The sequence below is a fragment of the Giraffa tippelskirchi genome, chromosome 14 (assembly GCF_054371585.1).
Source record: "Giraffa tippelskirchi isolate mGirTip1 chromosome 14, T2T-mGirTip1v1.2.pri, whole genome shotgun sequence".
Classification (NCBI taxonomy): domain Eukaryota; kingdom Metazoa; phylum Chordata; class Mammalia; order Artiodactyla; family Giraffidae; genus Giraffa; species Giraffa tippelskirchi.
In genome coordinates, this window is record NC_137288.1 from 38,592,724 (window position 1) to 38,620,094 (window position 27,371).

At 38.9% G+C, this 27,371-nt stretch overlaps 2 protein-coding genes across 2 annotated transcripts in view; one reads left to right on the forward strand and one right to left on the reverse strand.

The window, feature by feature from the left end:
* Positions 1-19,585, reverse strand: part of DSG3 (desmoglein 3) — a 30,817-nt gene extending 11,232 nt beyond the window's left edge. The window contains exons 1-10 of the mRNA XM_081562644.1: positions 19,403-19,585; positions 10,074-10,109; positions 9,425-9,556; positions 7,337-7,492; positions 6,640-6,784; positions 5,834-6,000; positions 4,705-4,833; positions 4,223-4,408; positions 1,190-1,461; positions 257-396 (exon numbers count right to left, since the gene is read on the reverse strand). Of these exons, the coding sequence (XP_081418770.1) occupies positions 257-396; positions 1,190-1,461; positions 4,223-4,408; positions 4,705-4,833; positions 5,834-6,000; positions 6,640-6,784; positions 7,337-7,492; positions 9,425-9,556; positions 10,074-10,109; positions 19,403-19,450 (1,411 nt within the window). The 5' untranslated portion in view covers positions 19,451-19,585. The remainder of the gene's footprint in view (positions 1-256; positions 397-1,189; positions 1,462-4,222; positions 4,409-4,704; positions 4,834-5,833; positions 6,001-6,639; positions 6,785-7,336; positions 7,493-9,424; positions 9,557-10,073; positions 10,110-19,402) is intronic.
* The window catches only part of LOC145534639 (uncharacterized), a 119,167-nt gene that overhangs the window by 33,697 nt on the left and 58,099 nt on the right, over positions 1-27,371 (forward strand). The window lies entirely within an intron of this gene.

Genomic DNA, 27,371 nt, shown 5'->3' on the forward strand with positions numbered 1-27,371 from the left:
GATGCAGGAGACGTGGGTTCGATCCCTGGGTCAGGAAGATCTCTTGGAGAAGGAAATGGCAACTCACTCTAGGATTCTTGCCTGGGAAATCTTACGGACAGAGGAGCCTGGTGGGCTACAGTTCATGGGGTTGCAAAGAGTTGGACATGACTGAAGTGACTTAGCACATATGCATGCAGTGATAAAGGTAATATGTTAGTAATCAAAAGCATCTATTCATAAAGAAATGCCAATTGAAATAATATTTTTTTCTTACCATCTATGGCCAGAACCTCAGCTGTGATTGTCTTGTTAACTATGAAAGTGACGTCGCGATCAATGCTTTTGACAAATTTGATTTCAGCAGTTTTCGAATCAATCATTAGCAAGCCACCATCGTTACGTCCCAAGACATATCTGTTTTGTAACAGAAAACAGTAAGTTTTTTCCCAAACATGGAATGTTGCCTAGTTAATGAAAATGACTTATATTTAATGTATGTTCATAAGACTCTGAAATATGCTTTTTAAAAAGCAGCAGAAAATTAACATATTAGCCTAGACAAGGAGTATTTCATAAGCCTTAAGGATATGTTAGCCTGGTTTTTAAATTTTCTTCTCTGCTCAGTAAAATAACTGTGTCCTTGTTTTAATTTATACTATAGAGGCAACTTTTCATGGTGCTTTACTATTTTAGGCATCATGCTTTGTTATGTACTGTTCTGTGTCTGACTACACCACGGTCTTCTGGTGGAACTCTACTCTTTTTTAAGGCTCAACTGAAAGTTTCCGTGAAACTTTTTCTTGATCTCACTGGACAGGCTCTCATTCTTCATTTCCACTTTCACTTATGTTTATGCTACCTTAGCTCATAGCACATCTCTTCTTGAGTTACATAGGTCCTTGAGTTGGTTGCCATTGTATCTCTTTATATTCTTGGGATAGAGTAGTTTAGATATTACTTTTCAATAGTTTATAAATTAAAACTAGTCAAGGTAAACAGCAAGGTCCTACTGTACAGCCCAGGGAATTATATTCAATATCCTGTGATAAACCGAAATGGAGAAGAATATGAAAAAGATTATATCTGTATAACTTAGTCACTTTACTGTACATCAGAAACGAACACAACATTGTAAACCAACTATACTTCAATAAAATTAAAACAAACTTTATCAAGGAATAATGAAATATTAAAAAATTATTCTCACCTGACAAATGAGGCAGCTTTGCCTGTGTCTTCATCAATGGCTTGATAGGTTCCCAGGATGTAATTGATCAACTGTCTACTACTTATGCCTTTTGCGACAGTAAATGTCTTGGAAGAAGGACGGAATGTAATTCCTTCCCTCACATTTATTACTTCAACTATGAGTGGGGTTGACTGGACTCGATATTGAGAAATTATGGATTGGTGAAATTCAGCTTTGTTTTTGACGGCGATACCAAGTTGCATGCTTTGTACTTGTTCATAATCTAGAGACTAGAGTAAAAATAAAAATAGAAGAAAAGAGGTGTGACAAAAATATGATCAGGTAAGAGGACCAGAGAACTCTATGTTATGTGCTGTGAATGAATCCTTTATTTCTATGAATGAATCCTTTATTTCTGTACAGCAAAACGGTTTCACAGATGGTTGTAATGCTCTGATGAGGGTCCTTCAGAATTCTTCGCTTATGAAACCTCAGTTTGGTAACTGATACTTATGAAGCACAGTTATCTCTTTTAAGACTAACAAAACACCTTTACAGTTTCTTTAGGCTGTGTGATGCAGTGGCGTGCATGCTTAGTCACATCAGTCATGTCTGACTCTCTGCAATCCCAAGGACCACAGCCTGCCAGGCTCCTCTGTCCACGGGATTCTCCAGGCAAGAATACTGGAGTGGGTTGCCATTTCCTTCAACAGTGATAAAGTATGAAGTGACTGAAGTGAAATTGCTCAGTCGTGTCTGACTCTTTGTGTCCCCATGGACTGTAGCCTACCAGGCTCCTCCATCCATGGGATTTTCCAGGTAAGAGTACTGGAGTGGGTTGCCATTTCCTTCTCCAGTGATGCAGTGGAAAGAATTCCAAATTTGTTGTTGTTGCTTGGTTTGAATCCTGGTTCTGCTACTTAATAGCTGTGTGACTCAGGGCACAATATTTCATATCTCTGATCCTCAACTCTTTACTTCTGAAAAAAAAAAATACTCTTACCTTATCAGATTGTTGTAAGGACTGAACAAATTAGGACCCACAATACATTCCTGTAAATGGTAGCTACATCCAGTCACAGAATAGTGAATTTTGTGCGGTAGATATAGTGGATTCATGTGCAGTAATATCTTTCCTGACTTTAAAAATTCAGGAACAGTAAATTATGTTACTAAGCTTGGTTGGCACATAGGCTTCTGTAAAGCAGTGAGAGGGTGGCCCACCAACTCCTCCTAGAGCCATTTTCATATGGTCTTGCGTGTTCACTATTTGTTTGACTCTTATTGAAGTGGCACAAGTCAAGGCCAGAGATATCCCAGGATAGCTTTTTTCATTCACTAGTAAATTTTCTAAGGGTGATGGGATAAGGAAATATTCATTTTGGTTACATTGGAGTATCACTAAAAATAAGGTGTGAGATCTAGATTTGAGTTTTGACTTGGCAGTGACTGGTTTTGTGGACTCAAGTGTTTCCTAGTGGAGAGGAAGAGAAAGATGCTCAAACTGGTCATTATGTAAGGGCTAAGTGACAAAAGAGATGGTAGAGTCTCTGTGTGAAGGTGAGTGAAGACTTGTACTTGAGAAAAATCAGGAAAGGCTTCCTAGAGGTTTTCGTGTGAGCGTTTCAGGGTGAGGAGGAGTCATTCAGGCAGAGTAAATGCCAGATTTAACAGAAGGTGATAGGGAGCTGGCTGCTGAGACGCCTGGGGTACAACTCTGAGAGGATTGAAGGTCATCTCCAGTGCCAGCAGGTGGTCATCAACCCTAGCTGCATATTAGAATCCCCTGAGGAGCTGCTCGGCCTTCCCTGAAGACAAACTGGACCAACCACTCCTGTGTTCCCACGGGCTACAGGAAGCTGCAGGAGATTCAAAGGGACAGTCTTAACTGAGGGCCATTTTCACAGCCAATGAGAATAAGGAAAGTTTTTAAGGGAGAGTAATTGGTTCAAACTGTGTTTCAGAAAAATGTAGTAGACGGAGAATGAAGGGGGGTAGACACAGGAGGTGGGGGTGGGGAAATCTACCAGAAGGGATGGCCAGCTTCTCCAAGGGAGGGAGGCAAGGCTGGCGGTAGCACAGGCCATAGGAAGGAAGGCCAGGGCCAGACTATAAAGATAGTTTCTAGGGCAGAGTTTGGTGTCTGGCTCCAGGTGGTGAGAAGATGCTGCAGTTGAAAGATAAGGCCCTGGTTTCTAGTTTGGGAGACTGGGAGATACTAGTACAGAAGACTGGGAACATCTGGTCCCAGGTGTTCTTGGGAGTTTTTAACAAAACCTTGCAACTGAGGAGGGCTGTAGCCCACTCTCTGAAAAGCAGAGTAATAGGAACTCTTATGGGGCTTCCAGCAATCCGGAATTGCAGCAGTCGCCCTGTTAAGGGAATATGGGTCTGTCATTCTGCCGGACTCATGGAATTAAAGAGAGGAGCTCATATAGTCCAATGTCCTATGCCAAGGAATGTCCTAAAACAGTGGTAATATTTTTCTAGTCTATACAATATCCAGACATAAATAGGTTTATGTTATTTCAGATGAAAGGTCTGTTGTAACCAAGCTTGTTAAATGGAAGTTTTACTCATTTATTTTGCAAACTTAGTTTATATATTCCCATTTTCTAGAAAAAGTTGCAGTTTTTCCCTTCTGAGGACTGTAGCTAATCCATTTAAAGTAAGTCGACAAATTCACAAGCCACTATTCCATGTATTCTTGTCTGTTCCTGAGTTTAAGTCAGGAAATATGTTTTACTTTCTTGTGCTTAAAACAGGCACACTGATAAATATATCTCTATTAGTGTGTTTGTGTTTCTGTACAAAGTATGATAGTTTGGAAGGAAATAAATCAAGAAGAAGAAGAAGAAAGGTCTCCTTAGGAAATGGGGTTGTATTTTCAAAATTCTCTCTACTTTTGTGTGTTTTTTATGTTTTCTATAGAGAAGTGGTATTATTATTTGTAAGTGAATAAAGTTTATTTATGACAGTTTTGGCTAACATAAAGTAACGGTTTTTGTTAATACAGAATGTTTTTCCCACTGAAAGGAAATCAGACCTTACCTTAACTACTTGCAGGATACCTTCGTTAGTAGTGGGGTCAGTTTGTATTTCAAACCAATTCCCTTCATTTCCAGAGGTGAAGAAGAACTCTGCAAGCCAATTATCAGTGAACTCTTCATCCAAATCTATTACTTGAAATCGAAGCAACTCAGAACTTAAAGTGTTTTCTTTAATACGTGCTAAATACTAAAAAAAAAAAAAGCAGAATTTAAGTTTCAATGTCAGGTTTTGTCTAAAAGAATTATATTCATTCTGAATGGCATTAATCATTAATTCTCAAATTATGTATTGCCTCTTTGCTGGTTCCTGAGTTCTTATCTTTTACAATAGCTTATTTTAAAAGAAAAGTGCAGAGAATGTAACTAAAAGCCAGCAAGTCAGCAAATCCTGAATTATGGTGATAAAGTATAATATAATATGTATAGATTTTTATTTTATAATTATGTTTTAAATAATTATTTTTCAAGGAATGAAAGGCACACCTGTGATTCTCTGAATGTTGGGAAATTATCATTGACGTCTTTCACTTTAATGCTACATTCACACTGAGCTGATAGTCCTTCTCCATCTTTGTCTGCACCACTCACAACCAGACGATAGCTGCTAACTTGCTAAATTTGGAGAAAAAAATAAAGAAAAATGATTAATCTCTAGTGTCAGGGATACGAATGACACCTACTTTGTTCCTATGGGAAGGAAGTGAAAATATTTAAATTCATGGTTCATTCTCTAGAAGGACCACATGCACTTTCATTGTCCACCATAGACGAGGCATGTGGGGCACATGCCCTGCATAGGGGGAAGTCTTCATGGGGCTGATACAAGTTTTCTCTTTTGTGAACTTCTTAGGGCAGGAAAGTGCACTAAGAGCAAAAATGGACAATGAGGATGGTGCTGCGTTTATCTGAGGGAAGCTCATTTATAGAGCTTCCTTGCTGGTCTGTTCAGAAAATCATTTGTGTAAAATTAATACAGACAGAGTCTGATGGGGTGTTGTGTGTTGTTCGAGATATGTTGGTAGGACAATGGAGAAGAGAGAATAAGGGGATTCTTTTTTCTTTTCCCCTTGTGGCCGCTCCATGTGGCTTGTGGGACCTTAGTTTCCTAACCAAGGATTGAATCTGGGTTGCTCAGCAGAAAGAGCGTGAAGCCCTACCACTGGACCATCAGATAATTCCTGGGGATTCTCTAGTGTTCTAGAAACAGGAGTAAAATGGAAAGAAGTCAGGAGAAAAAGCACAGCATCAGAGAAGGCTTTATTCCAGATACAAATTTCTCCCTAGGAAATTTCCTTTTCCTCCATCACGTGAGCGATTAGCCCCAGTTCAGTCTCTGTCTGTAGATACAATGCCTTCCCTTATTCCCTCAGTTTAACTTCCATGGATATGGGATACTCATTTGTTGAGGTACAATCGATTGTGCAGGTCTCAGACACACAGCCCACCCCAGCAAAATCACAGCAGGATGCGAGGAGCTTCCCTCGGTTGGGTCAGTTGAATCCAGGGAGCCTCTCTTCCTTCCCTCTTTCATTAGGTAGAAGGGAGTCACCTCTCTTTGGTTTCTTACAACTGAATCCTGAGTTATTGAATGCTCCCAAGTGCCTTGCTTTACCTCTCGATCAAGTGAATTGGTCAAAGTGTGGACTTCCCCCGTGTGTCTGCTTAGGAGGAACATGGGTGTGCCTGCAGGTTCCTGAGAGATGATTTTGAAGGCAATTTTAGAGTTCAAGTGGTTCGGTTCATCTGCATCTGTGGCATTTAGGATCATCACCAGTGAGTCTAGGAGTACAGAAGTTCATTAAAGACTATGTAAAGATTGACATTATATTCATATTAAATATTCAACACAATTTCAAACTGATCTTTTTCTTTTAAGATCTTAAAACTATCTGTATGGCAAAAAACTACATGTCACGTGCAATAGCTCTTAGTCACGTGACTGAGTCAGGTGACTCGTGCTGCCTTCCATAAAAATCCTCCACTTCTCACTAAGCCTTGGTTGGATGTGTTGAGGTTGAGACTGTTTTCTCTTCATTTTTTTCCCCTTGCTGAATGGCGTTATGGTTCTCCATTTCCCCCCAATTATCCATGTAAGGAGTGTGTCTCTGTCTCTTATAATCTAAGAAAACCCAGCTGATGCATCTGGGTTGTCTAAAGCCACCTCTTCAGCTTTGTGACTAGAATAAGCTTTGACTTGATAACACAACCACAACCTAGAAGTACAATGGCAGTGGATAAGTAGCTCAATCACAAATATTAGCAAGGAAGACCCAGACTGTCTTCATGAATTTTTCTACAAAACTTCTGATGAAACTAAGAGAATAAATTAGCTTGTAAAAATGATGTACTATAATGATGCTTGTATCTAAAAGTTAAACAAAAAAAAATTAAAAGTGGTAGTTACTGCAGAAGACTTACTTGCAGCGCTATTTTCTTCAATTTCACCCTGGAATATGCTTTGTGAAAATACTGGAGCGTTGTCATTTATATCTAAAATTTTGACCGTTAGTATAAGTGGTTTTTCTACCTCTTGTCCTAGGGTGTTGAGAGCACGACACGTAATCTAGAAAAGGAGAGGACATGTTGATGAACGTTCTACAACATCAGTTTGCTTGTTATTAAAACTTGTCGAGATAAGGCCTCTCCTAGCATATATAGTACTTTTGTGCAGAGAGGAAAAATATTTTTCCCAAAGAGGAGACAAAGTGTCTACTCTGGGTAGACTAGTTGGCCAAGTTGCCCCTTCTTGTGGGCTGGTACTGTGTTTCCTGGTAGCCTGAAGGTCTTGGCCAGAAGCATGCTGGAGTTCTGTGTTCATACACCCTCCTGGGTTGCTCCTTCAGGGGCACAACCTTCAGAGGCTCTTTGTTTTATTTTTTTACTTTTACACTGCACATTGCAGCCTGTGGGATTTTAGTTTCCTAACCAGGGATTGAACCTGCGGCCCCTGCAGTGGAAGCCCAGAGTACTGACCACTGGATCACCAGGGACGTCCCAGGAAGGCTGTTTGTTATTTGATGGTGGATAGATTCATGCACTGATATCCTTCTAGATTAACCTTCTAAAGTCACTGCCACAAGGGAAAGGGTGGCTGATATCGAGGACACACACTTACCTGGAAGCTTGGGGTTACTTCTCGATCAACTATGGCTGTTATGTTAATTTCTCCAGTGTTTTTGTCAATGACAAAGATTCCATAAGGGGGCTGATCAATTCCTATTCCAGAGATGTGGTAGGTAATTTTCTGGGTTGCTTCGAAGTCTGAAGTAATCTGCAGCCGAAAATACCCCAAATGTTAAGGTGATCATCACTCAGGCCTCTTCCTTCCCCGCTGTCCTCCACACTCTCGAGTTATCTGTTCATTTCATTCATGCTTTCTGACACTGTGTTGTTTACTTTTTGCCTTGATAGCTGCTAGGAATATGAAATAAATTCAAATTGTTTCCTCTGTTGGCCAGTATGGACCAATGTGCATTAACCTTTCCAGCTTCAGAATATTTGCCCAGATTGTGGTCACCATGGTGATGTTAAAAGGTTGAGAGAAAGTCAAGGACACCTAATATTGACAAGGCTACTACTGAATGCCTCCTTGCTTAGCAGATAACACTAAAAAAAAAAAAGACATTTAGTTATAAATAGGAGGAGCTGGAGAAAAAAATGGAAAGGGATAATATACTAAGTGTTAAAAATATTAGAATGAATTGCTTTTATTATTATTAATCTTTAAATTTTTAATAGGGAAAATTTCAAATATATTACAAAGTTAGAAGGTATAATGAACCTGATATATCTCATCACCCAGCTTCAGCAGTTCTGAATGCATGGCCAATCCAATGTTGACTCTCAACCATCTTTAACTGTCTTATTGCTGTATTTTGGTTTACTATGATTTCAAACCCACTTTTTTGTTTTTATCTAGGAATAGAAGGCAATGGCACCCCACTCTAGCACTCTTGCCTGGAAAATCCCATGGACAGAGGAGCCTGGTAGGCTACAGTCCATGGGGTTGCTAAGAGTTGGACACGACTGAGCGACTTCACTTTCACTTTTCCCTTTCATGCACTGGAGAAGGAAATGGCAACCCACTCCAGTATTCTTGCCTGGAGAATCCCAGGGACGGCGGAGCCTGGTGGGCTGCTGTCTGTGGGGGTCGCACAGAGTCGGACACTACTGAAGCGACTTAGCAGCAGCAGCAGCAGCAGCAGGAATAGAGTTGCTTTGTTTTAAGAGTGTGGTTGTTTGCATTGAGGAAGCTGTCAGGATGTTGTTGTGGAAGTCTGTGGCTGTCAATTGATACACACTCAGCTCAGCTGTCGCGGAGCAACATTGGGGGCTTATTGATACAAGTGTGTGGAGAAGTCACTATGGCTGGGAGACATTTAAACTTTAAATAGGAAGAGTTTGTGAGGACTTCTTGAGAGTGTTCAGTCTGGGCAAGGCAACTCTTAGCTGATCTAAATGCCTCTCTGAAGATCTTGGGGCATTAGCTCCTGCCTGGGCAAGGCATCTTTTGCCTGGCAGTAGTGAAAACTGTAATCTTGTTTGCTACTACCTCTGTTCCCTAGCAACGTGCTCTAGTGATAAGGGACTTTTGCTTTTGCACTGGCAGCCAGACATCTGCTTGTGATTGACTAAACTGACTCTCGTGAGAACCAGCTGGTAGAAAAGTCCACCTCAACTTAATCTGGACTCTATTCCTTTAACATCTCTTGCCTGGAACAATAGTGTGATTAATCTACACTTGATTAGGAGTATGGTATTTTTTGGTTTATTGAGAGACATTATCCTATATGTTTTCAGCTTGTGAAATTGTTATAACTCCTGCAGTGAACCCGCGTTAAACAAATTATTGGTAAAGACAGTCACATTCTCTGAGTATAATTTGCTGCCCCAAACAAAGCACTTGTCCGTATACATTTTTCTGTTCGTTTGCTAGACTCTGAATCCCCAAAGGCGTATCTATTGAAATGGCTCTTAATTATTTTTAATTTCTCTGGAAGCTGTAACTCCTTCATCTTTCTCTTTTAAATTGATATTATTAATACTATTATTGTTGTATTTTTTGTGTTGTTGAAAATACCAGGTTATTTGTTCTATGGACTCCTCAATCTGTGTTTTGCTAATTGGAATTGCCGCATTATTCTAATTTACATCTAGTACATTTATTCTCAAAACTCACATTGCTTCTGCTGGTAAGACTTACTTTGGCAATTGGATTTCTGTTCGAGTTGTCTTCTCCTTCTCTGCAGGGTCTTGCGAATTTCACCCACTCACGTTTGTATCTCCTTTTGCCTTGTTGTATTGCTGTCTCATATTCTTCGTATTGTCCTTTTGTCTTATTCAAAAAGGGATTACATTTTATTATGCACATTGTTGGAAATTTTTGCTTTGAGTATTAATTACAGACACCTAGGTTGAGGAGTCTCCTATGTTTCAAGATATTTAAGATGGTTAAATACCCAATTTTCTCTCCCTTACACTATCATACAAAGAAGAAACAGTAAATAACTAAAACAGCTACAGAGCTATATGATTTTTAATATTAACATTTAATCATATTTTATATTTCCTATACATATTCCACAACATCTAACTGTTCTGGGCACATAATACTGGTTTAATGAAAACCTGTTGATATTTTTAAGATAAGACGAAAGAATGCATGAGGTAAATTACAATAATGACATCGATTCATGCTAGTATTTAAGTATTACTAGATTAGTTGTTAGAATTGTATTTTCACAATTAAATTATTTAGTAATTTAAAATATTAAATAAATATTTATTTTTCCTGAGTACAATTTTTTAACTAAACTACTGTTTTAATTGCAAAAAACTTTTTCATACTTTACCTGTATTCTCAATTCTCCATGAACCAAAAGAACCACCTGTAGACATTTAAATAAAGTCAAATTAAACATGAATTCTTCAAATAAGTAATTACATAAGATAATAACTCTGATTTTTACATTCTGCTGTTTATATTGTAGTTGTTTCTGTTTCAAGAGGGAGGGAACACAGGTTTACCTGTGGCTGACTCATGCTGATGTATGGCAGAAACCAGCACAACATTGTAAAGCAATTATCCTCCAATTAAAAATAATAAAAATAGGAAAGAAGTAGATTTGGAGAAGCAGTATTCAAAGAGCAAAAAAGAAAATAGTCTTCATGTAAACAGTTCCTTCAGTTCTGTAATCTGATTATAGAATTTTAATGATGTTCAGGAGAATCTATTGGACTTTTCAAAATTCTAACAATTGTCGCAACAACCAGACATTTCCTACCTTGCTGCTCTATAAACATTTACCAGGAGCTATGGAAGCTATTGTTTTGGGAAACAGTGGTGAGCATCATTATAATAAGCTTCAGAAAGTACCACAGGAGATTATTAAAAGCCATGACCTACTCTACTGACTTGGCAATGCTGTTTTCGTTAGTTGCAATTCCAGGGTAAGGCATTTTCTTCGTCATATAAGAGTTGAGAGAATGGAAAGGACCTAGTCTGATTTAGAGAATGAAATGTAAAAGATGGGGATGTGCTGTTCCAATCACAAGTACTGTTTGCTATGGAATGTGGATTTGTGCATCTCTGCTCTATTAGTTCAACTTAAATTTGAGCTTAATTTTCCTACTGATCTAAAAGAAATAAAATAAGATGAAGCCAGGCCAGGCTAGGTCTTCACCTTCTCAAGAGTATACAGGACCTTCATCTGTGTCATTTTCAGTGTTGTTTTCTACCTGGAATGCATTCTTCTTACCTTCACACACTTGAATACTGTTTTACCCATCCCGGAGAAGGTAATGGCACCCCACTCCAGTACTCTGGCCTGGACAATCCCATGGACAGAAGAGCCTGGTAGGCTGCAGTCCATGGGGTCGCAAAGAGTCGGGCATGACTGAGCAACTTCACTTTCACTTTTCACTTTCATGCATTGGAGAAGGAAATGGCAACCCACTCCGGTGTTCTTGCCTGGAGAATCCCAGGGACGGGGGAGCCTGGTGGGCTGCCGTCTGTGGGGTCGCACAGAGTTGGACACGACTGAAGCGACTTAACAGCAGCAGCAGAAGATCATTTTAAGTTCCAACAGTCTCCATGAAACTGTGCTTACTGATGTCTCCTTTTCTAAGTTTGCAAAACACAAATTCTGTACTGTGCAATTTAGCCCATAAGAGTTTACCATGATTTATTATTTCTTATGGTTTTATCTACATTATATGGTGTTGAGCCAAGAGAATTGCAAACTTTCCAAATCAGTGCTTCTATATTATTATTATTGTTTTTGCAATCCTTACAATACTGATCCCTTAGCAGATGTTTAAAAACTGTTTTCTGACTCACTGATTAACTGATTTGAAGACAATCTGGAAGGGAAAAGATTATGAAAAATAAATCAGGACAAAAGAAATTGTTTTATGTGTTAGATGCTATTCATAGAGCTTTATGTTTACTACCTCCCTTAACACAGTAGCCATCTGAAGGATACTGTAATCCCTCTTTCAGGAATGAAGAAAAGGAGAATACTCATGAGAAAATGAGTACTTTGCCCCAACTAACAGCCCTCAGATTTGAATCTCTGCAGCCTGACTCTAAAGTGTGTGCATTACCACTGTGCTAGATTCTTAAGTCAGTGTAGATAAATAGAAAATAAAAACTTGTCATAGAAAAAAAATTATGTGATAGTCAATTTAGATTTCTTCCTGGCAAAGGCTGCAGTTATTCCTGAAACAATGTAGATTTATTACGTGGCTTATTTTGGAAGGCTATAATAAAAAGGCGAGTCCTAGTCTGAACCAAAGGAAAAATGATATCAGACATTGGATGCCAGGACCCTTCCATTCTAAAAATTTCAGTAAAATCTTTATTTCAAAGAATGTTTGTTAAAATTGTCATGAAAAAGAACCATGACTTGTGGTTGTAACAGATCTGAAAATGATTTTACAGCATTGCTGCTCTTTTTTAAACAGTATCATGAGTTACTCGGGAGTAAAGAATCCTCCTGCCAATGCAGGAGACATAAGAGATGCATGTTCGAACCCTGGGTTGGGAAGATCCCCTGAAGAAGGAAATGACAACTCACTTCAATATCCTTGCCTGGAAAATTCCATGGACAGAGGAGCCCAGTGGACTGCAGTTCATGGAGTCGCAGAGAGTCAGACATGACTGAGTACATATGCACACATGCATTACGTGAGAGAAAAGACCAGGGCAACGCAGTCATTGTACACCTTTCTCAGTTCCTAAGAACAACTCAGCCACACGTGAGGGGAGGGATGGACCAGGTATGATCCCTTTTACAGGAAAACTGGAGTCATCCTGAAAATATGAATCATGTTTGCACTAGCCCTGTGGAGAATGATTCTTCTAATAGACATTAAGACAAGATTTCTGTTTTCCTGGGAAGTGAAGGAAGGACAAACCCTAAACTACGGAAAATGAGCATTGCAGACAGGTGTTTCTTACTTGTTCAGTCATTTCTTTAACTTGGAGCCCTTAAAGAAGTTACTCAGCCAAACCTTTACTCTTTCCCATCCTCTCTTTCAAAGTCAGACCGCCAGGAATGTTTTCCGATTTTAGGGAATATTGTGAAAATATAATCTTTGTTGTGTTTTTAGGAATATGGGAACAGTTGCTAAGAACACTTTTGAATAATGCAGTGCTTTTTAAATATGTATTTAGACAAATAGTCATAGCTTTACATTATTCCCAAGTGTTTTTAAAATAACTTTACTATTTGAGTTAATTAGTACTTACATGCAGCTACTTAGTTGTTTTAGTTACTTTGTTCATATAATTATTTTGAATATTTAATAAATATTTCAATAGTTTCTTGACAATGTAAATCAATTAAGTTGTCTTTTTTGTGGCCTAGAGTCTAGAAGATAGCATTGTGGAGAAAACACTCTGTATCTTGTGAATTTATTTTTCTTTCTTCCCCGTGTTTCCTGGTTATGGTTTTATAATTTTGACTGTATGATTTATAAAGCAGCGATATGGTCTAAATGCCTTGGTATACATAAGAGTTAGAAATGTTTTGTTAAAAGCAAATAATATTTTTAAGTTAATTAAAAGCATGTGACATAAAGTGGCTTGATAGTCACGTGCCCTATTTGCTAACTAAAATGTATATAGTTATATCATTAAGATTTCTATTGCATATGGTAGGTTTGTAACAAATATATTTTGAGGACGTGGGTGACTGGATTTTTTAAAATCTTATATAATGACAGTTGCTTTTTACTGAGTTTGGCTAAGGTTTTGTTTAGAGTAATCTGAAACTTCAGTGTGGGGAAGGAAGGTCAGACTGTTAGAGTATGCATTGGATTCAGGAAGCTAGTCCTAGCTAGCATAAGGCATGGCCATTTTTCTCTGCATGGGATAAGATCACACCCACTCCTCTCTGGGAAATTTGCAGAATGAGCTGGGTAGTTCAAAGGAATCATTACAAATTTTAAACTTGATTTTTAAAATTAATAATTATTTTTGAAAAGTTCATGAAATATATGTATGTATATAGGTTGGTGATACTATTTTTATAATTGGTTAGATGCAAGATTATGTGTCAGATTAAAGAGGTCAATTGATATGTATCGACTTTTTGAAATTAAAAAAAATCCAGAAGTATTTTAATAAGCTTCGTGTTTATCAAGGAAAATTCCTTAATTGAATGAAAATGATTTACGTTTAATTACTTAAGAAGTATTTAATTTAAGAGAGTTTCAGCACTTTAATAACTGATGTTTAGAGTAAATTCAATTTAGAAAATTAAGCCCTTTTTCAGGAGCTCATTTTAAGTACTGTGTAAGGCAGTTTCTTCCCAGGTGATTCAGTGTAAAGAATCTGCCAGCCAGTGCAGGAGACGTAAGAGATGCGGGTTCAATCCCTGGGTTGGGAAGATCCTCTGGAGAAGGAAATGGCAACCCACTCCAATATTCTTGCCTGGGAAATCCCATGGACAGAGGAGCCTTATGGGCCGTAGTCCATAGGGTCTCAAAGAGTCGGACACAACCTAGTCACTAAACAACAAGAATAAAGGTGCAGTTAAGTGTAGAAATACAAAACTCGACACTGGATCCTGAATCCCTCAATTAAAATCCTAGTCTCATCATGTACTAGCTGAAAAACTTGGGAACATTATTTAATTTTTCATTTTCCTCATCTATAAAATAGGTATAATAATTCTACTAACTTTATAGGTTTGTTGTGAGGATTAAATGAATTAACAGGTCTGAAACACATAGAGAGTCCTAACCTACAGTAACTGCTTAATAAGTGTTAATTACCTCTGTCTGGACTTTAAAAAAATGTAAAAGAGCCACTGTGGTATGACCTTTTATTATTATTACTCATGCCAAGGCACACAGAACTCTTTCTTGAGCCTCAGAAAGAGATAAGAACCCATGTTCCACTGTCCAATTGTGTGATTTGCTCCCTGTGCAACTCCAGGGGACATTGTTCACATTGTAGTTGATGTGAATGTACCTCCTGGCATTGTGCAGTGTACAGCCTGGTCAACTGTGCAGTGGTCATACAAGGAAAATGTGCACGTTACACAGATTCAATTATTCATAGTAAAATTATGGATAGTAACCAGTTGCCTGTGTAATTCTTGTAATGAACTTCACAAAGCAAACCCTCTCCTTAGGCTATCAGATTGACTCTTAACTGGAAAGGAAGAGCCAAAGGCTAAGAGGTTTATGAGAAGCATCATGGACACCAAGTCTCCTAGTTCTAAATGAAAACCGGTTTTGAGTATTAAGCAACTGGAAGTGGTAATTGATGGAAGTAAATAATTACATCTTTCCTAAGGTTTGCCCGTCAGTCAGAGCTGGCTGGAATCGCTTGGCAAGGTTATTCTGATTTTAGAATTTTAACTGTTGGAGAGGTTCAAGAGGAAATTAATTTTCATATATTTACCAGCATTGGAAATTGAATTCCTTCATCAGTGAAGAGAAGGAAGGATATGTCGAAGATTTTCCTTCTGTTAAAAATCTGGGCCACTTAGCATACAATTCTTTTCTTAACAATTTGCTTTCTGGATGTTCTATAGAGAAAGTGGCTGAAGGGTGTTCTGCTGTATTTGGGGATTCCCTTATAGCTCAATCAGTAAAGAATCTGCCTGCAATGTAGGAAACCCTGGTTCGATCCCTGGGTTGGGAAGATCTTCTGGAGAAAGAAATGGCAACCCACTCCAGTCTTCTCACCTGGAGAATCCCATGGACGGAGGAGCCTGGCAGGCTATAGGCCATGGGATCGCAAGAGTCGGACATGACTTAGCGACTAAATCACCAACACTGCTGTATTTAGAACACATTCTAACTCAGAACTTGGTATTTAAACTACTTTTCTTTTTTTTCCAGCATGAACACTATTAACTTGTTTAAAACATCGTGCTTTAAACATCTTTGGATTTCAAACGCCTGTATTAGTTTTGTAATGAGTAAATCTTTACATAATAATATTGTAACATGAAATTGAATGGCTTATTGCCCAGATGCTATAGGAGTGTTATTTGACAGACCGTGTTTCAGATTTAATGGACTTTTGTAATACTGACCAGTAAGTAGTCTCCTTTGAAGACAAACATTGTTTTGAAAAGTTTCAATCTTTGAAGACAAGTATTTTTCAATCCAAAACCTTTCCCCAAGATGTTTACTTGGTATTGCACAAAACAGATCGAGCAAACATGGGAAACAGGTAAGTGTTAAATTTTACAATAGGCTGGTGTTCCTCACACAGTCCCCTCTCAATGAATCTAGAAGACTAAACAGTTGAAATTTGGGGTAATGCTCCAAGTTTAAATTTTTGTTATTTCCCTACACCCACATCATAATTATTTAAAATTCAGGTTTAATTTTTTTCTGTTAATTTTCAAAAAAATTAATCTCATAACTGTTTTTGGTATGCCCTTTCACTCAAGAAAAATGTAGGTTCTTTCTTGATATTAAAACTGATGTTGGTAGTTGTTTAAATAGGAAGGCAGAATATTAAGGCGTTATCAAGTTTCATCTTTATTACTAAAATATTACAAATAATAGGAAGTAGAGTCTTACAAAGCACTTTATATTTTCCGGAACACTTTTTTGCATTCATTGCTGTTTTGTTTTTACTATGGTCATTCTCATTAGTCAGGGGGATATGATTATTCTTATTTGACAGCTGAGGAAGCAAAACCTGGAGTGAGTCAGTGGTACAGGCATAGACTGAAGTCTATGACTTAGCTTTTATGTATTACCTCTCTAGGCAACCTTTGTATGGTCATAGGTTGGTGGAATTAACTCAAAACCTCCGAACAGGTCTTCCAACTTTCACACCCCACCCTTCAGTAACAAAAGATGTACATTCCCACTCCACAATGCTTTCAAGAACATTGTTCTTTTCCCATCACCACACCATTTCGAAACTCTGGGTGGCTCCCCACTTCTAAAAGGATTTCACTACCCTTCACAGAATGTACTTTTCCGTCTGGCCCTCATCTGCCATTCTAACTCACATCCGGATTCTCCAGTGCAGCCAAACTAGTGTGTCCCTTGCCCCTAGGCAAGCGCTGTAGTTGCAGCTGCCTTTGCTCATGCTGGGCTGACGACGAAAGATATGTCCCTGTGGCCCATCTACGTTTATCAGAGAGCAGCCCGAATCTCTCCTGGTCATGGAGCCTGGTTTACCTACCTCACTTTTTTTTTTTTTTTTAATTTTTTTTTGACGTGGACTGTTTTCTAAGTCTTGACAGAATTTGTTACAATACTGTTTCTGTACTTTTTATGTTTTGGTTTTTCGGCCCCAAGGCATGCAGGATCTTAGCTCCCCAACTAGGGATTGAACCCACACCCCCAGCGTTGGAAGGCAAAGTCTTAACCACTGGACCACCAAGGAAGTCCCTGCCTACCTCCCTTCTGACTGACACTGCCTTCCACTAATGGGATTAAGAGTAGACCAGCAGTGTCCGGTTGAAATAAAGTAACGAATGTGAATCACATATCGAATTTAAAATTTTTTAATATTCATATTAAAAAAGATTAAAAAGGTGAAATTAATTTTGTCAACATATTTTTAACTAATGTACCCCAAATACTGTCGTTTCAATATATAGTCAACATAAAAATTATTGATGACATATTTTATGTTCTTTTTTGGGCTTCCCCTGTGGCTCAGTGGTAAAGAATCTGCCTACAGTTCAGGAGACACAGGAGACACGGGTTCAATCCCTGGGTCGAGAAGATCCCCTGGAGGAAGGCATGGCAACCCACTCCGGTATTCTTGCATGGAGAATCCCATGAACTGAGGAGCCTGGTAGGGTACAGTCCATAGGGTCACAAACAGTTGGATGCAACTGAGCACATACGCGTGCATGTTCTTTTTTTTCATACAGAGTCTTCAAAATATAATGTATACTTTACGCTTAACAGCACACCTCAATACAGGTCAACCACGTTTCTTGTGGTTAATAGCCACATGTGGCTAGTGGCTACTATATTGGACAGAGCAGTTCTAGATCACTTAGTTTAACAATTATATATGACGTTATATTGTTGTGTAAATAACTTGTGTGTTTTTGTATGTGAGCCTGTAAGATTTTCCTGAGGGAGCTTCCCCCATGACTAGGATTATAGAGGCGCTGTGGTGGGGGGTATACTTTAGAGAGGCCTCATTCAATCATGCGTTTACCCATTCTTTGAACAATTGTGTGTCCACTGTAAGGTGGATATTATGGTGGGCATTGGGGATGCAAAGATGAATAAAACAGTCCTCTGTGTAAGGATCTTACAGCCACTGCAGAACCAGAAGGGTAACTGAGAGGGGTACACGTCAGAGAAGGGAAAGAAACTCCTCTAAGCGTGTGGCAGTCCAATTCTGTGACAACACTATTTCAGCATACCCTGCTGCATATCCCCTAGCTTCCCAGGCTGGTCATTGGCTGGGACAGATGGCTTATCAGGCTACCCACAGTTCATTTAGTTCAGAAATGACCGTCTGGAAAGGCGGGGAAGTCATACAACTGCCATATTTCTCTTTACAACATTCTTGGGTCAATTAAATTCATTAGATTGCCAAAACAATTAGTTACACTGTCATAATAGAAACAGACTTGAACAGAAGGGTGTGATACCAATTTTCTGCTTGACCATTGCTATGACAGAGAAGGCTAGGAAACGCTGGCTAACAGGCAGTCTATTCTAATTTTAAGCATATTTAATTTTTAGAAAGTTATTTCTTGAGATCTATCTCCCTGTAACTTCTTGAAGTCCAATTATCTCAATTTTTTAGATGAGGACATGAGGGAAACTGATGCTTAGGCCAACCCAACTTATTGTTGATAAAATGAGGAATTAGTATTAGGGATTTAAAAAATATTCATTATGGTCTATTTCACTGTTTTGATATCTATGTGGAACTGATAATATTGTGACCAGTTTTTTTCTTCACTGAAACAACACAGTTAAGGAGCACACTAGTCTGTAACATCTAGTCTAGTTCTCTGCTCTCCAGGTTCCACTTCTCTTTTATCTAATATTATATAAAACTTTCCCAGTCAGTAAAAGTTTTACTTTTCTGAAAAACTGGCTTATAAAATATTTTTTTCTCCCTAAAGATTAGATATCTTTTGCACATGAAGGCTAAACATAAACATTCTTTTCTTAATAACCCTCCCAACTTCTCCAGAATCAAACATTGCTTTGCTTTTAATTCAGTGGTCTTAGACTACTTAAAAACATGTCAGGTATCAAGACCAGGCATGTACAATTCTTAGCCATGTGCTTAAGAGATCTATATAACCTTGGGAAATAGACGTCGTTCTCTTTTATGTGTTTCACTTTGTGTACTAGAATAAAAGCATGAACAAAAAGATGGATAAAAGCATGACTTTAAAGAAAGTGAAGATACTGTGGAAAAGAGACGTGCGATCAGGATTAATTAGTTCGCCAACTAAATATGCTAAATGGCGACTTTCAAATTCGTTTCTATCTGGCTTAGTTTTCCACGTGAAAATACAGCACTAAAAAAAAAAACACAAAAAACAAATGGGGGGAAATTGGTAATCTTTGCAGTTTCATTTTAAAATGTTTATTTCCACTGAACTCTTTTTAGAATTTATAATAGGGATTCAACAATCAAATTAACATTCTCTAACAAGGAGGGAAACAGGGAAAGTTTGCAATTATTAGCGAAAAAAAAAAGACTTACCATTAAAATGACCAGAGCCCCTGTGGTTCTGAAAGGGAGCCAAGCCATGGTTTCTGATTTCCCTGGTGAACGAAAGGAGCTGCTGCTTTAGTCCTTCCAACCGGCGGCATACGATGTCTCAGGATAGCCCTTTCTCAGCGTCTCTCCTGTCTTCAGGAGTCTGCAGATGGCCTGTTATGCAGATCCTCCCCACCCTCAACCAAGGATTGGTCTCACCAGAAACGCTTGCATCACTTTTGCTCCCAGGTAAAAACTTAGACACACCTCAATTCCTGAAGCAATGAAATCCTTTGTTGGAAGCTGAAAGAGAAGTTCACAGGCTAAAAACCAGTTCTAATAGGAAGGTACCAGATGAATAATAAATTAATCACAGTGTGGAAGGGCAAAAGCTAGCCTTGACTGCACTGTAAAAGGATCTAGTTGGCTGGTTCTCATGGTGCCAATTAAAACTGGAAAGTAAAGCAAAACATCCAAAATTCCCCCAAATCTAACTTGTGGAAGAGCACTTATTTTTAGCTTACGTATATGTGAATAGATTTAAAGTTGAGCAAAATATATTTTGGGGGCTTCCCAGGTGGCACAGTGGTAAAGAATCTGTCTGCCAGTGCAGGAGAGGTTGGTCCGATCCCTGGGTTGGGAAGACCCCCTGGAGAAGGAAATGGCAACCCACTCCAGTATTCTTGCCTGAAAAATCCCATGAACAGAGGAGATTGGTGGGCTGCAGTCCATGGGGATCTCCAAGTGTTAGACACGACTGGGCGATTGAGCACGCACATGCAAAATATATTTTAGGTGTTAAGCAATATATATATTTTTTGAAATAAACTGCAGATCTGAAGAAGAAAATCATCACATCAAGCAGTTGTTAATAATAGGTTTTGAGTGAAAACAATTAGAAATAAAATTAGACTAAACACAAATGGTGCCTTGGATATTTGAAATCTATAAACCGTGTGTTGCAAAATCAGGTATCTGATAATACTGAGTTGACATCTTTCTGTTGTATTTCTTTTCATTTAGAAATTTAAAAAAAAAGTAGTTTGCAGGGACTTCCCTGATGGCCCCGTGGTTAAGAATCCACCTCTCAGTGCAGGGGATGTGGGTTCGATCCTCGGTCAGAGAACTAAGATCCCACAGGCTGTGGTGCAACTAAGCCTATGTGCCATAACTTCTGAAGCCTTTGTGCTCTAGAGCCCGTGAACCGCAACAAGAGAAGCCACCACAATGAGAAGCTCGAGCGCAGCCAGAGCAGCCCTCGTCGGCTGAAACTAGAGAAAGCCTGCTCACAGCAGCAAAGACCAGCGCAGCCCAAAATGAATTAAAAAAAAAGTAGTTTGCCTAGTATTTTTTTGGGCTCCAAAATCACTGCTGATGGTGATTGCAGCCATGAAATTAAAAGACGCTTACTCCTTGGAAGGAAGGTTATGGCCAACCTAGATAGCATATTTAAAAGCAGAGACATTACTTTGCCAACAAAGGTCCGTCTAGTCAAGGCTATGGTTTTTCCAGTGGTCATATATGGATGTGAGAGTTGGACGGTGAAGAAAGCTGAGCGCCAAAGAATTGATGCTTTTGAACTGTGGTGTTGGAGAAGACTCTTGAGAGTCCCTTGGACTGCAAGGAGATCCAATCAGTCCATCCTAAAAGAGATCAATCCTGGGTGTTCATTGGAAGGTCTGATGTTGAAGCTGAAACTCCAATACTTTGGCCACCTCATGCGAAGGGTTGACTCATTGGAAAAGACCCTAATGCTGGGTAGGATTGGGGGCGGGAGGAGAAGGGGACGACAGAGGATGAGATGGTTGGATGGCATCACCGACTCGATGGACATGGGTTTGGGTAGACTCCGGGAGTTGGTGATGGACAGAGAGGCCTGGTGTGCTGCAATTCATGGGGTCGCAAAGTGTTGGACACGACTGAGCGACTGAACTGAGTTTGCCTAGTGAAGTATTATTATGTTATCTTTGTCTACTTTTACTCAAGACATTTCCTCTAGAGTAGACAACCTGCTTGCTGCTGTTTACTTGTGCACTTCTAGATACTTGGACTCCAGTTCAAGTCAGAGGGTGGGGAAAAGCTACTAACACCATTTTCATTTGCTTATAGCACTAGAGTTAAGAGCACTCAGCATCCCAGATTTTTTCACAGGTTTGGTAGAAGAACAATATTATCTTTATAAGTATTTATGCATCATGTTTTGAAAGCTTTTTAGTTTCAGAAAAACCATTTAACGAGAGTATTTCAGACAGAAAGGATTTCATAGTCAAGGAGTTGGGAAAAAACACCTTATAGGCAAAATGTTGTGCATTTGGGGATTTTCTGTGTGTATTTTTAAAATTTTTGGTAAAGTATACATAATAAAATTTACTATTTTAACTATTTTAAGTTACAGCTGAGTGACATTAAGTGTATTCACGTTGTTTTACAGACATCACTACCACCCATTTCCAGAAAAAAAATTTTGATTTTTGATAAAGTTTTTGTAAATAAAGTCTTATTGGAACACAGCCGCTCCCATTTGTTTATGTGTGGTAAATGGCTGCCTTTGTGGTGAAAGGGCCAAGTTGAGGGGAGTTGAGAATTGGACAGAGACTGTATGGCTGCAAAGCCAAAATTATTCAATACTGACTTATAGGAAATGGGCTTCTCTGGTGGCTCAGTTCGTCAAGAATCTGCCTGCAAGGCAGGAAACTCAGATTTGATCCTAGGTCAGGAAGATCCCCTGGAGAAAGTAACGGCAGCCCACTCCAGTATCCTTGCCTGGAAAATCCCATGGACAGAGAATCCCGGTGGGCTATGGTCATGGGGTCACAAAGAGTCGGACACAACTTAATGACTGAAGTTCCACCACCACCACCAATTTATAAGAAATGTTGGCTTTATTTATTTACTTTCAGAAAACACATGATGACTGATGACGAACATTGTATACCTTAAATAGCATTTATGGCAAATCTGTTGATTGTTGATGCTAATGGAGGAATAATTAGTGAATCGTTTAAACTTAAAAACTTGGAAATTTTCTAAAAATCAGGTTTGACATCCTTTGTAGAATTCCCTCTAAGTTTCATAATATGTATTTTATTCACTTTTTGATTAGAATGATAAAGTGAACAAATACTGAATCCTTTCTAACATGGAAAGACTGAAGCACAAGGCAAAGTTTTTCTTGAATTAGGAAGTGATTTCTCCATGACACGACTAGCTAACAAATTTAGGAGAATAGAAGCTGAGACGAGCTTTATTGAACTTCTTACTGATTTGTGTAATGCAGAATCCAGCAATTGAAATGTTGGCTACTTGTGAATTTAGCATCTGAATTTGTTTAACATTGGTGAGAGTTTTGGGTTTAGATGTATGTGTACTGGGGCCATTTTCTTATAAGATAATGAAAAGAAATAGATATGGGTAAATTAGAATGGACTACCATAATATACTAGAACTTATTTTTGAATGAAGTGATTATGAATGTATTTAACTTTTTTCATTATGATTGTATACATTTTCTTATTTTTTTAAAGAGAGTGTATTAGCTTTACAATTAGAAAAGAAGTTCTTTAAAAATAATGTGAGTACAGAAAGTCTTTATGTATAACATTCTAAACTTTGGGGCAGGGGAAAAAAGAAGAAATGAACTTCAGTTGCTTTCTTTTCTATAATATCTTGCAATTTCTTCAAAGCAGAGTTAGTGGAGGATAAAGGAGCCTGTTATACTACAGTTCATGGGGTTGCAAAGAGTCAGACATTAATTAGAAAACAATTATTGTGCTAAAGACAAAAGAGATTTTAAAAATGATAGCAGTGAATTATGATGCTCCTAGGAATACCCATAAATTGCATTGTGGACTAAATTCTAGATATGGCTCATTTTTTTTTTTCTCCTGATTTGCCTTTCCTAAAATTCGAGTTCTTTGACAATTTTAATTAATTAGGCTTAAAAATATTAATTATCACTTTGCTCTTTCCTCACCTAAACACAGGTTAAGGATTTAACTGGTACTTCCTTTTTGTATTTTGAAATACCAGTTAGTAAATTCTTGGCTGGGTGGTGAAAACAGAGTATGGGCACCCTTGTAAGAGAGTTATATACCGCTGGTAGCCTGATGCAGACTAAGTTAAGGAGGGTTGTAGAAAGGAAGGACAGATCCCATTGTCCACTCGGTAGGCAGACGGGACTCCTCTAATCTTCTTCTAGGTGCTCTTGATAATGCTTTAAGCTAGCACTTCTTTTTCTTTGCAGGATTGGGGAACTCAGTAAGATAATAAAACATCCTTGTATTGGGGCCCCATTTACAAGGTGATGGGAAGGTGGCCTGAGGTTACCCCTGCTGGGTAGTGCCTTTGCCCTCTCAACTCAGCGTGTTTTCACTTGCTAATTTGTTTGTTTTTGTTTGTGAAAGGAAAGAAGGGAGGATTTTCCAGTGGTTTCTGTTGAGAGATTATGTCATTACTCTCCACGTGATGGCTTTGAAAACATAAGCCCCAACTTGAAGCTAGCTTTTACTCCAGAAGCTGAAATGAAAATGAGGATCATAACAATAATAATCATAATCATTGAAAAGAAGCTTCATTGTACTTGTGTATTGTGCTTCATTTGATGCATTGTATTAAAAATATAAGAATGGGACAATAGATACAATATATCATAGGTTAAAGAAGAAACTGTTCTTCAATCTGCTGAAAGCTGAACATGAAGTAAGAAGTGAAGCAATAAGTATGAGTATTTATTTAAGTGGCAGTGGCTTCAGAGCCCATGGGCACTGGGCCCATGATGTCCCCAGTGTTCCTAATTTCCTACAGTAGTTCTGTTATTCATCAAGTAGAGAATCTTAATAAGACTGCCTTCACTGGCAAGCCTTTACTGGTTTTTGCTTGTTTTGACTGGAAATGTATATAATGTATCTTACATGTCAGACATCACTACTTTTTGATATTTAATGGTTCTTGAATGTCCACCAATTCATGAATTAAAATATGAGTTCCACAAATTATTCATTAACAAAATGTTACACACATCCCAAAATGGCCTGTCACAGTAGTGATCCATCACTTTTTGTTATTCAAGATAATGGGAATCATGCACTTCTATTAAGATCATCACTTGAAGGCATCCAGAAATGTCAGAGAATGTCATAATCGTGCATTTGGAGAGAACAGCCTACAACTGTAAAAATCAGTGAAAATAGGGCTTTGATCTAATTTTCTATTAGATGGTATGCAACATGGTCACCATGGTTCTGTGATTCCTGGAATTGTTTCTTTCAAAAGATTTGTGTAATTTTTATCATATACTGATTCAAACCCAAACTTCAGAAGGTGAAGTTTAAATGCACAGGTGAATGTGCATTTAAAAATTTTCACTTACCTCGTGGACCAGGGTCTACTTCTTTTGGCTTTGTTTAGTCTAATTAGGCAATTGCTTATTTGTGGGAATATTTTTGTTAGGTAATAGTGAGTGAGGAGGGAGGAATTTTCCAGATGAACCTCATGTTCACTTCAACAGTGTGTTTCTTTAGAAAAAGCTTTTCTTTGGTTCTTGTGGTTGAGTGAATGAAAGTCACTCAGTCGTGTCCGACTCTTTGTGATCCCGTGAACTATATATACAGTCCATGAAATTCTCCAGGCCAGAATACTGGAGTGGGTAGCCTTTCCCTTCTCCAGGGGATCTTCCCAACCCAGGGATCGAACCCAGGTCTCCCATATTGCAGGGGGATTCATTACCGCTAAGCCACAAGGGAAGCCCAAGAATACTGGAGTAGGCAGCCTGTCCCTTCTCCAGAAGATCTTCCCGATCCAGGAATTGAACCAGGGTCTCCTGCATTGCAGGCAGATTCTTTACCAACTGAGCTATCATGGAAGCCATAAGGGGGAATCTACTTATATGACCTATTTTGAATCCATCTTGTTCCCTCCTTCTCTGGGCTCCCACACGTGCCAGATTCCTGGACTCTCTCAAGGTAGCTTAGGCAAGGGGCCTAGGACTCAGTTCCTGTTTCTCTCTTGGCTCTCACCCAATCTGCCTCTCAGTCAGCAACCTGACTGCTATTTTTAAAAGGATCACAGCTTGCAGAGTACTTGGAACAGAATCAAAACTGCCTGTCGTGGCTTCCAGGGAACTGCCTGGTCCATTCCTTGTGTTCCTCTCCAGCCACATCACAAACTCCCTTCTTCTCACATGCACCTTCTTTTGTTCTTCGAAAATCATCAACTCTTTTCCTGTCTCAGGTCATCACTCAGTTTCTCTCCTGCCTGATTGGCTACTTCTCATTCATCAGGTGGTGGTTCTGAGGCCTTCTCAGAGGGGTCCTTTCTTCCTCCTCCATAGCATGGGCCTGCTCATCCCCATTATTTTATCCATCATCCCAATTTGCTACCTGTATAGGGCATAATGGGCCTTCCCAGGTGGCTCAGTGGTAAAGAATCTGCCTGCCGATATGTAAGACACAAGAGATGCTGGTTTGATCCCTGGGTAGGGAAGATTACCTGGAGTAGGAAATGGCAACTCGCTCCAGTATTCTCACCTTGAAAATTTCATGGACAGAGGAGCCTGGCAGGCTATAGACCATGGGGTCACAAAGAGTCAAACATGACTGAGTGACTGAGTGCACGCATGCCCACGCACACAGGGCTTAGTGTCACGTGTCCATTGTTATTTCTTAGTTGGAATACTTACATGATCTTTCTCGATTTGACTGTGTGCTCTATCAGGAGGGATCATGTCTGTTTCATTTAATAGCATATTCCCAGCACTTTGCAGGGTGAATAAATGAACATATCTTTAAAAATTTTGTGCAAGTGTGTCTGCTGGATCAAAAGGCACATATACTTGAGATTGTTATAGGTCATCATCCCAGAAGGCTCTATCAATTTACGTTCCCACTGATAGTGAAAGAAATGGTCTCTCCTCTTCCCGCTCCCCCTGAGGCATAACATTTATTGTGGGTAATCCTTTCCTACTTCTTTTATGAGAAAACAGTACTCGTATAAAATATATATTTTAGTTCTACTTAGAGATTTTAGCTTTAAATCTCCTAATAGAGCTAAACTCTCTCTTAGTAGAGCTAACATATGTATTTTTATACGAGTACTATTTTCTCACAAAAGAAGTAGAAGAGGATTACCTATAGTAAGAGATTTAAAGGGGGCTTCCCTGATGGCTCAGTGGTAAAGAATCTGCCTGCAGTGCAGAAGACCCTAGTTGTATCCCTGGGTGGGGAAGGTCCTCTGGAGAAGGGAATGGCTACCCACTCCAGTATTCTTACCAGGAGAATCCCATGGACAGAGGAGACTCAAGGGCTACATTCCATAGGGTGACAATGAGTCGGACACAACTGAGTGGCTACACTCTCACTTCTACTTTCAAGAGATTTAAATGTGGTTCCTGTAAATGCCAATAATAATTTATTGGATTATAATAAATTAAATGAAGTTAAGATTCTGAGTATAGCAATCTAAGAAACTGGAGCCAAAACTAAGTAAGTTCTGGATCTTAGTTCGATCCAAAGAACCTGGCATCCCTCCTCTATCTAACTTCATCCTGACCTTTTCAGGGGAGGTGACAAAATGATATGATTTTTCACCATCTCGGGTGATAAAATGATACGATTTGAAAAGATAGGACAAGGAAATATGCAAAGTCAAATATTAATTTCCTATACTCCCTAGTTATTGTTAGATCCCTGTATTTGTATATTTTTAATATTCCTTTTGATGTTAGCACATTTCACAAAAGTTCTCAAATATTTTTAAGTATCGTGAGGGCCATGACTAATGTTTTTCTAGGAGTCAAATTGTGCCAGTGTTATTACTGGTAATTTCTAAGGAAGGAAAAATTTGTTTGTATAATTTTTAGAATTTAAAGCTCAACCCAGGGACTTCCCTGGTGGTCTAGTGGCTAAGGCTCCATGATCCCAATGCAGGGGGCCCAGGGTTCCATCCCAGGTCAGGGAACCAGATCCCACATGCTGCA